This window comes from Mugil cephalus, chromosome 5 (genome assembly GCF_022458985.1).
Source record: "Mugil cephalus isolate CIBA_MC_2020 chromosome 5, CIBA_Mcephalus_1.1, whole genome shotgun sequence".
NCBI lineage: Eukaryota > Metazoa > Chordata > Actinopteri > Mugiliformes > Mugilidae > Mugil > Mugil cephalus.
The window spans coordinates 16,369,546-16,381,714 of record NC_061774.1 but is presented as its reverse complement, the minus strand read 5'-3'; the positions used below and the strand labels follow the sequence as shown (position 1 = coordinate 16,381,714).

At 45.7% G+C, this 12,169-nt stretch overlaps 1 protein-coding gene across 4 annotated transcripts; it reads right to left on the bottom strand.

The window, feature by feature from the left end:
* Nucleotides 1-12: 12 nt before the first annotated feature.
* eda (ectodysplasin A) lies at nt 13-11,803 on the bottom strand. Of its 4 annotated transcripts, none has more exons than XM_047584363.1 (8): nt 11,307-11,803; nt 5,039-5,141; nt 3,113-3,151; nt 2,656-2,817; nt 2,278-2,315; nt 2,102-2,153; nt 1,426-1,556; nt 13-1,120 (listed from the first exon to the last, which is right to left on the bottom strand). In XM_047584363.1, the coding sequence occupies exons 1-8, from the start codon at nt 11,634-11,636 to the stop codon at nt 857-859; spliced, it is 1,119 nt and encodes a 372-aa protein (XP_047440319.1). In that variant the 5' UTR covers nt 11,637-11,803; the 3' UTR covers nt 13-856. The 4 variants fall into 4 exon arrangements, with proteins under 4 accessions (XP_047440319.1, XP_047440318.1, XP_047440317.1 ...); XM_047584362.1 differs by having other exon boundaries at nt 1,432-1,556; nt 2,647-2,817; nt 11,307-11,800; XM_047584361.1 differs by having other exon boundaries at nt 2,647-2,817; nt 5,039-5,138; nt 11,307-11,800.
* Between the last annotated feature and the right edge of the window lie 366 nt (nt 11,804-12,169).

The following is a 12,169-nucleotide window of genomic DNA, read 5'->3' as shown; positions in this document are numbered from 1 at the left end:
CAGACAAGTGAGTTTAGACAGAAAAACGTAACATTTTTAATCCATCAATCAACTCCATTTACAAAAGTATATCCCATTTTATATACAGTATGTACAGGCGTGTATTAACAACTATCTTTTTTTTCTACATGGATTCATTCATAAGATAACTAAACAATAGCACTGGAACAAAACATATCACTGATATTCTGCAGGGATGCTGTAGTGCAAATGTGCGCAAAATATATAGTGCTGTTGCTCTGTGAATACCTTATAACTCCAGTTTTATTTGATTTTATTTTTTTTTTCATAGCTTTGCATAGATACCTTTATACTTGCTTTGAACACTTATATAACCTTTAACTCATTGTATAACCCAGGGACATATGGAGATTTGTGAAACCAACTGACCAAATTTATTACAAAAGAACTAAAATGCAAATAAAACATTTCCAATTGCTTTGGAGATACAAGATCATCATTCAACAGCACTTAAAATAATGTAATTACTTAGTGTCTGTCAGCGCAGTGTCCTTCCTTGTTATAAAGAGATATGCCGTCTGTGTTGACACAAAATGGGAACTATAAATAGACTCTTGTTTTGTGAGCAGGACATGTGGTTCATCAAAGCTCATCACTCTGCACAGAATGTGAATCGAAGCGTAACAGTCCTTGTTGTCCTTTTAATACAGACAAGTGAACAAAAGTCACGTTCAGTTTCTCCTAAACGGGGGCAAGAGAGGGTCTAGACGTTGCTTTAATTCACTGGATTAATCCTACATCGGGCAGGACGACAAGGCAGGATTAGCGTGACTGTTGTGAGCAACTTCTTTTCTTTTCTTTTGTTTCTCTTGGAGTATGCAGACGGGCCGTGTAGTTATCCGTTCTGCCCAGCAGATGGAGCCTCCCCGAGTCTGACGCTTCCCAGGAAGGTGGTGTGGTTGGTCATGTTGATGAGTGTGTACTCGTGGGCTATGCGTATGGAGATCTTCTGGCCGGCGCGCAGCGGGCTCACGCCAGCCGTGTAGCAGGTGTTGAACTTGCGCTGGCCCGTCTCGATGCTGCAAGTGCAGCGGAGGAACGGGTTGGAGTCCACCATCACATCATAGCTGGCAATGTCAGTGAAGTTGAGGTAGTACACCTGGTGGACAGGGGACATAATATTCACAGAAGACTGAGATGGGGTAGTCAAAACAAGTCCACATGATAATTTAAGAGCTTATTTAAAGCTAAAACAGCTGCAGTGTCAGAGTAGCCAACAAGAGCATGAGTTATAGAGCTTCATATTTAAGACAGGCAGGGGGAAAAGAAATATGTCTCATAACATTTATGGGTTTTAAAAAAAACAAGTGGGTTGTTAACCTTAACTGAAAAAAAAAAAACACCTGCCAGTTCTTCTGAGTCTGAACTGTAAATTTCAAGAGTTACGTCAAGGACCGTACTCACTTCTACCTGACTATATATGAAGTAGACACCGTCCAACAGCACCTCTAGCTGCCCAGTGCGAGAGTGCATTTTAAACACGCGGTGATGGATGGACACCATCTTCCAGTTCTTAAGGACGCCTTGAGACAGATCTAAACATGTCACAACAAACACACAAAGAGGGAAACGGTCAACATAAACAGCCTAACTGCAACCAGAGCTCATGGCTGACACACAATATAAACCCGCTAATGATGCTTACACTCCTGCAGCAGCATAATCTGAATGTGCTGGCATGCGACGTGGGGTCTGGCTGCTAATTAAAGCTGTATACTAATCGTGTAATACCTATAGGATTACTGCAACAACTGTAATCCTGTTTAAGATCACAGTTAATATCAGTCATAGCCTGCGTATAATATGTTTGGTTTCTTTGGAAAGTAAAGAGCAGAGTTAAATAAAAAATTACCCACTCTGACATGTTGATACTCCAGAGTAAACACAGACTGCATGTCAACAATCTGTCAATCAAGTGTTTATATTTATTTTCTTGTAATTCTGAGGTTTTGCATGCATGTCTATGTGCACGGTTCCAGACGTCTGTCTGACAAAAGGGCCCTGGCAGGGATTATGGATGCTTATTGTTTTGGATCTCACACAGGGTTGTAACTACCGAGCAAACTGGACGAAAACTCACCTTCTCTCACTTGGATGGTTGTTTCCTGCCCTTGCAAGTGAACCACTGCGGGCTGAAAAACAAAGATCTCTGGTGACTAATCTGGATTCACATTAAACAAGAGAGCAGCCGTTTTAATCGGGAAGCCGGAGCCGCGTGGGATATCATTAAATTCCAAAAAGGTGACATACTCTTACCTGGAATTCCTTTGTTTTGGTTTTATCAGTGGGGACCCCTGCAACAATAAGAGAGAGATATGATAAATTTCTGGCCTTTAGCACTGCCTAGGAACAAAGCAGAGATGATGATTAAAACAAAACAAACACTCACATAGTTTAACAATAGGTCATTGCTATTCCGCGCAATGTTTGACATCCTGAATCAGAAACTCTCACTGTGCAGGCAATGAGTTAATCAATTTTGACAACTTGAGCCCCCTCCTAGTGTGGGAAAATGTCTGCATGCAGGAAAATACTGTAATCTAAGAAACAAATCTCTCAGCTCATTTTCGACTTTTCTGGCTGGAGTCTCGGTTATCTCAGCGTATTCTATTTTAAGTCTTATACCTGCCGGACCTTGAGCGCCTGGAGGTCCCTGCGGCCCAGGAGGTCCAGGGGGTCCCGCCGGCCCCACAACGTTGCTTCCTGGAATACCGGGGATTCCAGGGATGCCCGGTGGCCCCTGTGGCCCCGGGGGACCGGGGGGACCAGGGGGCCCCGGCGCCGGCCGCTTTTTCCCTGTGCAGAGAAAAAGGACAAAATTATATAAAGCCAGAAATCAGAAATTACTTTCGCAGGGCTTAAAAATCTATATAGTATCTGAGCAGATTGGAAATTGAGATATTAACAGAGACAAGGGGCAGAGTTAGATTCCTGTCCGACTAAAAGATCGCCGTCCACTTTAAGCGGAACTGTTTTTCGGCTGGGTTTGGATTGTATATCAAAAAAAAACTTTTCCAAAGAGCAGGCAGCAGGTAGCAGCCGTCTGCTCAATAACCACGATAAAGGAAACTTGGGCTGAATTTTGCAATACCTTTTTTCTTCTCTTTCCTTCTCTCCTTTCCAGTCGATTCTGAAAGAAACATAAAACAGCGTGATTAAGCTTGAAATGGTCTCGTTCGGCAATTATCATCTCAGATAACATCTCGAGTATCCAGCCCCGGTCCGCTCAGGTGGCGTAAATAGGCTAAAACAACAGATTCAGATGCTGCGCGCCGAACGCTGGAGTGGAGGTATGTCAGTCTGTGGTATCTTGTAGTGTAGTAATTTGTAAGTGTGGTTTCACCTCCTCTGTATGAACAAGTGCCTTAAGCATTCACAGGCAGTGGAACTGGAGAAGATCATTAGAGAGATACTTTATCCTGCCAAAATCCTTTTCTTTGAATTAAGCCCAGATGGAGAATGCAGATGAAAGTGTGTGTGTGTACATGTGTGCGTGTGTCTCCCCTTTACAACCATGTGTGCGTGCGCGGGTTGTTGGTGGGACATCTATGTCAGCGCTTGAAAGACAAAATGCACTCAGTGTGCATCTGTGTGTGTGTGTATACGCTCCGTGTGCAGCTGAAGAATCCTTTTCAAAAAAGCCGTCTCGCTCGCTCTTGTGTTTACCATGTCATTATAACTACAAAGGCCATTTAACCTTAAAACCTCACAGTTTGAGTCCCCCTCAAACATATGGCCAGGGTTTCTCCTCTGGCTAAATGACTGGATGCATCCGCATAGATTTCTCTTAACGAGCAGCCCTATCTGGAATCTGGTGCCCGTTAGGAGTGCGGAGAACGCACACATACGCACACACACATGTGGAAACACAAGACACACACACACACACACACACGCACAAGCACACATCTAAGGCTGAGATTACAAAAGCCTTTGTCTGTGTGCTGAGAGCAGAGGAGAGACCTGGGAATGATTAGTGTTTAGAGGCTCGGGACTTTACTGATTTATGTAGAAAGTCTCAAAGGTGAGTTTTTTCTTCTAATTTAAACACAATCACTAAACTTCCCCCCAAGTATTCGGTGTCACGCCACAGACATTGGAATGCCTTGTGATCATGCTGCACTTGTTGCACTCAGACGTGAAGCTTCAAAGGCTCCGCTCTTTTTATTTGCATAGCTCGGATTCTAAACAAAAACTACAAAAGCATATTCAGACGTATTAGCCACATGGTCTTTAGCCGCGGAGCTATTGATTAAAATAAATCAATTCAATGGAATTAATGAAAGCCATCAAAGTCTCGTACAAAAAATGGCCACCTGGTTCTCGAAAAGAAGTGCGTGTTCTTGAGCGGCGATCCCTTTTTTTTTTTATGCGCTCCGTTCTGATTCCTTGAACCTCGCCGATAACACAAGTGGATTAGAAAGTATGTAAGTGTTTCACTGTCAAAAGACATTTGGGGGACCTTGTATTATTTTGGAGACGGGGGAAATCTGTGCGGGTTTCGCTGTCTGTTTCAAATTGGTGAAACCCTCCCAAACTCCTTGTTGTCCTTGTTTGCTATCCAAGTAATAATCAGTCCCATTCCGTTTAACTCTTGCTCTATAAACCCGGCAACATTATGTGGTGGAGCTGCTTTGTTAAGTAAGCACAAAGCAGTAAAAAATCAATTCCACAAAAAAGTGAGAACCCATTAACGATACATTTTCAAAATTTAAGAGCGTTGAGCCCACCGTAAACCAATTACTTACACTGAACCTAAAACCCCACAAACAAACAAGGTTAGAGAAGTCATTGCTCAGTTGTTGCCCCGGCCCGTCGCCGAATCCAGAAAACGGGCTGACGCAGGTGCAGCAAAGAGCAACGGTTTCCTTTTTCTTTTGACTGAATTAAACATACATGAACTTGAAAAATAGCGTAACACAGTTTAAATGTGTCAGCCGGCGGTTTTTTATATTAAAGCGTAAAGATAAAAGACAGTGGTAAAGAATGAGAAATACAAAAACAAAAACTCTCGCACCTGTTTCTGACTCCCTGCCGGGACTTCTTTTCGATCTCTGAGTTATGCCCCTGCTATCCTCTGTGCCGTGGAAGTCGCTATTTCTGTGCAGTAGCTTCTCCTGCTGGGACATAAAAAAAAAATAATAAAATAAACCAATAAGTACGGAAAATTACACAAAATTCAAGTCCCCGATCAAAGGGACTGAACTGCACACACATGTATATATGCCGTGAATACTGTTTGCACCGAGGAAGACCACCTTAGGTGAGTTCCGTGAAGCGAACAAAAGGAATGAACGATACACGTTTCTGAGAGTGAAACCCATGTTTCAAGTGGCCTTTCTATTCTTCGGGTATAATGTTTGCACAGAGACAACTTGGGGCATTTGAAAAGATGTGAGACACTGTCAGCCAGCACATTCACTTGTGGCCAAGTCATTGTCTGGCCCATTGGGGCTGTAACCTATCCTGTAACCCAAGACACTTTTGTCTGCGTTTCTGGCGTTTGAGACAAGTCACCTGGACGCGACTGCTCTAAAATTCACCTTTTTTTATACAAAAGGAGGACATGAACTGTGGTTAATCTGAGAGCGTTACCCATTCATATGGCACCTGGTCCCAGCCCTATTCAGTGGTGGCATGAATAAGCTAGAAAGTGTCAAAGAAAGGGATCTGATGTAGCGGGTCTGAGCTCATCCCTCCAAACAGGAAAAGCTACGCTACAGCGGCGGGGTGTTCCCATGGGCGAGTGAGTGGCGGGACAAACCGCATGCCTGTGTTCTTATGTGACTGGTTCTGGTCGACCTACATTCACATGAACTCTCCAGGACGGCGCTAACCTGACCGTAACGAGCTCAAGACGTGACTGGCTCCGACAACAAAATGTTTCATGCCGGGGACTTTAAAACGCAGACTGTTTCTCGGCGTCTTCCCGTTCTGATCACGTCTTTGGAGGATTCCCAGAACCCGAACAGACAAAGAAAACTGGCACGAGGCGCACGAAAAGACCACCCAGAGCCTCCTTTCCGTCGAGCCTCGCAGTGCGCGAGATCGCTTTCGGCCGCACTTTGGAGTGTCGCCGTAAATAACGTAAAGAGCGCGACGCGCAGAGGCTCTCGTTGGCTGAGGGCAGACAGCCGGAGAACCTTCGTGCCGTGCTGGACATCTGCTTGCCGTTTGGATGTCTGACGACTCCAAAGCAGTGACACATGCGACACCTTAGCGTGGATCAAAAGACAGTGAAGGTGTATATTTTAGCTTTTAGCTGCTAGAAATGAACGACAAGCTTACCGACAGACACTCTGACCCCTTTTGTTTTCGTGTGAGCCTTTGCATCCCGGTTGGGTGCAAGAACGACATATTCCCCGTTTTCATCAAGTAAACACAGTTATTAAAGCCGGACGGCACCAAGGCATCTCCTCCTTCTGAAAGCAGCGTGAACTCTGAGCACCTCTTTGTGTGGTTTTAGAGCAGATCCACTGAAAGACTGCAAGAAGGCAAGAAAAGTTATGTTTCGAGTTTTTTTTTTTTTTTTCCCCTATACCTCGTCTCAGATGTGGGAACCCCCCTCCCGGGGTGAGGGATGAGATGTATCATGTCAAACACCCCGTTGGGCAAGCTCAAAGTAGTTAAAGTCTACATCCCTGACCAGCTGCCAGCCATGTCTGACCTTACGAGCACGGGAATTCCAGCCCGATCGGGGAGCATGTGTTGGAGCGGGGTTTATCGACGCGCAGACCTCCAGATGTTCCTGCGAGCGGCGGCGCTCGCTGTTCATTTGGTGCGCAGGTGCCTCCACATCTCCTCTCCAGCTGTTGGCACGTACGGGGCTTTTACCTCTCAAAAGGATTCTTGGTGTATGTTCAAGCATATGGCGTTACACTTTCGTCTGTTCTGACAGCCAAACACGACTCAACAGCCAATTCCTGGCCCGAGATTAAGCTCAAGCAAAGCGACAAAAGATAAACAAGCAGCCTACTAGGCTACTACCAAACTGGTGCGGCTGGTATTGCGGATTAAATAAAAGTTCTTACGCGATGCGACTTTGAGAAATGGTTTTGTGCCCTTGTTTGCTCCATTTCACTTCATTACAACATTTACAGCCTCCATACCCTTCAAAGGCACGCAGAGTTACAGTAAATCAGGATGACAACGTGTTGGTATGTATGCCAAGTGCCAACTATTGAGTAAACCATTCTTTTTTCGGCGCAAGGGAAAAAATGCTATTAATTAGAGGGCTTTCAAGTCTTCAAAGCGTGGGGGTTGCTGTTGCGCGCAGAAGACGCGATTCCCTGTTGCTTCGTGAGGATATGACTAAAATTCAGTCACCCCGGGGATATGCAATTTTGGGATCACAAGCCTTTTTTTTTTGGCCTTATTAACACTTAACATTACAACAGCTTGTATTCCTATAGGTTCAACGCGTAAACTAGTTAAATTCTCTGACATTCGCGAAGCTTTGAGCCGAGCACAGAAATAAAAAGTTCAAGACCTCCGGTGTTGTTTCTGAATTCTGGCTGCAGCAAATCTTGGACTCTCGGAAAATTAGCCACTAAACTGTGGTTGTGTGCGTGAGGTTACAAAGTTGAAGAGTTGAAACCGAGGGCTCTTGGCTGTGGTTGCGGCCCGGGTGCCCATCACCGCTGTACAAGCATTACTAACTTCAGTGGCATGCGCACTCTGGAGAACTGATAACACTCCTGTGATTCACACTCCTGGATTCAACGACAGCGGTTTTTCTTCTTAAATATCATACGAAAGGAGTGTCCTCCCCTCAGCCAGTATCAGGCACCGCTCTCTGGAAGGCCATGTGTTTTTAACCATAGCTTCAGTAATTTAATAACAGTATGCATAGACTGTCATCTCAAAAGGCTGTGGAGCTCAACCTAAGGGAAATGTAGCCTGTCAGCAGCCAATCACGTTTCAGATTGTTGCAACACTCGCTGGCAAAGTGATTCCTAGATGAACGCTGTAAAAGCCTCGAGAATTTATTATTTTGGTAGATGTTTGTGACTCTGGACTTAATCTTTACTGGGCGTCTACGCCATCTGTCTGTCAAGTCGATTCAGGCTTATAAGGAAAACTTTGCAGCCTCGTATCTCTGATGTCTCTACCTCCGTGCGCTTTTTACGACTCATGCGTCTATACTGATTTAACTCTCCGACGTGCGGGCTCACTCCATTCGCTACATATCATACCGCTGTTTTAACTAATCACGCCCCGGTCGCAATTTAACTGGATGTGGGTGACGGCCCACCCGACGCGCCCCAGAGCTCGTACGCTGCAGAGGACTTTGTGTCCCATCAAACTGACTTTTTTAATAGCCGTTAACTAGACTCCAGATGTTTCAGCATCTGTTCTTTGTGAGACTTTGAAGGCATACATCAGAGGAGAAAATTATTTCATATAATGGTTGTAAAGAAAAATGTTGGGCTCGAGAATAAAACACAATTAAATATAGCTGGGATTGACTTTCATCACGCCCCGCTGACGTCAGGTGAATCGGGGTCAGGCCGAGCGAGGGCGACACTTGCTCTCGCTCTCCTACGTCGCAACGCAGATTGCAGCGCTGTGCGCACCTGGGAGGGGATTTTTTTATTGTTGGGAACTACGCAGATCTGCCGGACAGCTGGGATTTACTGCCTTGCTCAGGGGCATTCCAACTGTGACTGCTGAGGTGAACGCGGTTCGTTCACTTCCCGGGCCCAGATCATAAATGACCAAGATCATCTGCTCTCGTTGAGAAACAACTAGTAGGATCTGAAGAAGTGTGAGATATTAAGTGGTGCTTAATTTTTAACTACATTCCAGAAATGAATGAATTTCCCTTCCAAGGCTCTTGCTAAACATCCTCGGACTGTATACTTTAATTCTCCGAAGATATAAAAGTGTCAGCTTCGACTGGACAACAACCGAGAAGAGATAAAATAGAATTTTATGGACGTCCCAAGAGGCACAGATAGCTCCAAATGGAGTTATGCTGTTACAAACTCAGTGTGATAACCTTTGGTTTCCTTTATTTAATTCCTTGTCTCACATTACTGCTTTTAAAGCCTAGATCCTTATCCGAGATCTTCGGTCACATTCATTTTCCTCAGATCAGGCAAGTATCTGCAAATGAAACCTGCCAATTTTCCTTTGACTTTTTTTTTTCCTATGAACAAGCAGGTGGCGGCTAAAAGAGAACGGGATAAACACGCAATAAAAAAAATGCATTAAACTGAAAGAAAATGCCAATATCACTTGATTAAAACTATTTTCTTCCCCATGGGTCAACACTTAATCGCAGTAAAAATAACCACTTGTCTTTCCACTCACTCACAAAAGACACGGTTTCATGCGTTGGGTTTCATTCTTTCCAGTCAAATTAGCATTACCTGCCCTCACGGTGTTGCCATTAATCTCAGTCAAGGACACTCCAAACAACATAATTACGATTATTTCTTCTTATAATTTCTTTTACTGGTTATCCAGGCTGTTCCGACACCGTCAGGCGCTGCTGAAAACAATCAGGCTCGCGAAGGTGTTTCTGCACGACGACAAATTACGCCACTTGTCTCTCTCAAAACAGAACTCAACCTCAGCGCAAAATAAATGAATCTGAATAGAGGTTACGCGCTCGTGCACTGGTATAACATGATGACAAATCTCGCGCGTTTCATGTGATGTCAGTGTGGTAGAAATGTTTGTTCCATTACATGATTTGCTTTTCTTCAGGTTTGTTTTCTTAATGCTTCTCATGTTCCGTTGCACTTGTCTGTATACCTGCCCATCCCATCGAATTTCACTGAAGCTGCTGAAGAGCCTTTGATGAAGACTTGTGTGAAAAATCCAATAAACAATTTTTTTAGCCCTACGAAAGAGACTCTTCAAAGGATAAGGCTGAAAAGCTAACAAGTGCGGCCGCGGCATCTAAATGCCACATGCTCCTGTTTCTCCAACTATGTAAACTGTGGGATGTGTAATCAGAGTTGTTTAATGCAGACATCTGGCTAGGACAGCATCACAGCGCCTTTAAATATTTACAGCTGGGCCACAGTCTTTCACCTCATGAAGCGTCACCATCTGGGCTGAATACCAGGCCCATCTCACTCGGCTATAACCGGGGAAACCGCTACTATCTAAAATAAGCTTGGCAAAGGACTCGCAGAGGACTAAATGAATAGGACGAGCTCGCGGAAGGAAAATGGCACTGAGAAAATCCCCACACGAGCAATGGATCTCATTAATCTTCTCTGCCGAGGAATACATGCGCCCCGGATGACTTGAATTCCTCTGGGTGACTATCAAGTTGACAGTTCTGCACAACCAAATGTCCGGCCAATGCCCCACACGGAGGATCATTTTCTCAGCAGAAAGGTTACACAACCGGTGACACATGAGCTAATTGAGCCAGCAACGCAAAAAAAAGCTGAGAGGTGCACTGGGCCCTTTTGTGCTGATGGAATTAGGGAGTGTGTGATGGCAGCGGGCGGTGGCGGTGGCGGTGGCAATGCAGGGGCTGCTGCCAAAGCCACAGACGACGCAATGAGTGTTCAATCAGCCCGCTGCCAGAAAAGAAAACACATGTGAGACGACGCTGGCTCTGCTCCAAGTACCAACTGCCCCATCTAAGTCCTGATGAATTTACATCAGCCCTGGGGCTTTGCACCTGCTGGTGATCCAGTTAATTTGCCCTCCACCTGCTCCGGCACATTGACTGACCCCCTCTCTCTGTGATTCCAGCTGGGCAGGCTGCCTAACTTCTGAGCATCCACCTCTGTCTGTTGAGATGGGGCTCTGGAAACAAGACAATCGGAGTTAAATGTGGTCTGGTTACAGAAAAATAAAGCTATTTTTATAAGTTGACGGGTGTCAACTGAGAGATGTTTCCCCCATTGGGAACCGCAGCCTCCGTCAGCTTCTTTAAAACATGCCGATGCCTGGCTGTGTTCACCTGAACAGGAGACTTTGGCCAGGTGACAGATTTAAAGCCTACACCTTCGTGCGTCTTTGTGAGCTGAATCACGCACGAGAGGAGCGCAAATCCAAACACATTTGTCTGGAAACTGAGCCGACAAAAAACTTCGTGAGAGGCTACTGTAAAATAAGTTGCCCGCAAACATGCCATAACAAGAGCACGGAGGCAAAACCTGACACCGAGGCGCGGGAACCGAGGATCACTGAACGGAGGCTGGGTGAACACGGACGGAGTCTGTGTGAGAGGAATGACAACAACGCGGAGTTATAGACGAATTTTCTTTTTTTTTTTCCTTTCTTTTTTTTTTTTTTTTTTTTAATGTCTTTACCTCAGGAGCCTCTCCGCTGGGTCTACTGTCGGAGTCAAGACGCGGGTGTCCGGGCGGGAGCAGCACCGGGTCAGACGGGTCAGACGGGTCATTCCCTGCGAGCGTCAGCATAGAGTCCCGCTTCTGGTGGATAATTTCCCTTTTGAACTCGGACCGCAGATCCAAATAGCAGACGAGGGTGACGGCGTGCAGACACAGCGAGAGCAGGAATAATCCCAGGAAGACAACACTGCCGCTCCGACTCCTGCACTCCTTGCCGCACGTGCAGGGAGCCGCTCCGGGCATCACTTTGTCCGGGAAGTCCTCCGCGCGTGAACCGTCGCATGCCATTATCACACGGAGCGCGAGTCATATGCTCCTTATCTCGGCATAATCGACTCGTCTGTCTCGCGCGGGCCGCGGCTATTCATTTGCGTGGAGACTCATAGGTGCAGCGGCAGGTCGGCGCAAACTTCTACGAGTATCTGTAGTAACAATGGAGACCCGCCCACCTCCTTTGTGATTGGTCCGGGGCAATTACTAAACAGCCCTGGCTGGCCAGAGGTTGGGGGCTGGATGCTATCGGTGCAGTGGTTGAGCGACACCCAATGGACAAGCTCCGCCACTGCGGCTCATGTGTGGACTTGACAGCATGTTGTGACAAATGTGATTATAAAGCGCCACTTGGAGACACACAAAAACGCACTTCAAGACGTTCTCTCGGGGGTTTATTTCCTATTACGTGCATATGAATGGGAAGGTTTGGTCACTGGCGAGATGTATATTGTTTATGCGTGTGTTTTTTTGGGTTTGGTCATGGTATTTTTCACTGGCGGTCTTTGTTTGGCACTTTGTTTTGTTATGTGGGTGGCACATGGACGCGG

Bases quoted from the DNA above. Each gene is read 5' to 3' on its own strand.
- eda (XM_047584360.1), bottom strand. From the start codon at position 11,636: ATGGCATGCGACGGTTCACGCGCGGAGGACTTCCCGGACAAAGTGATG. The intron at 3,152-5,038 runs GTGCGAGAGTTT...TGTTTCTTTCAG, and splicing joins CGGCAGGGAGTCAGAAACAG to AATCGACTGGAAAGGAGAGA. The intron at 2,818-3,112 runs GTATTGCAAAAT...TTCTCTGCACAG, and splicing joins AAGGAAAGAGAAGAAAAAAG to GGAAAAAGCGGCCGGCGCCG.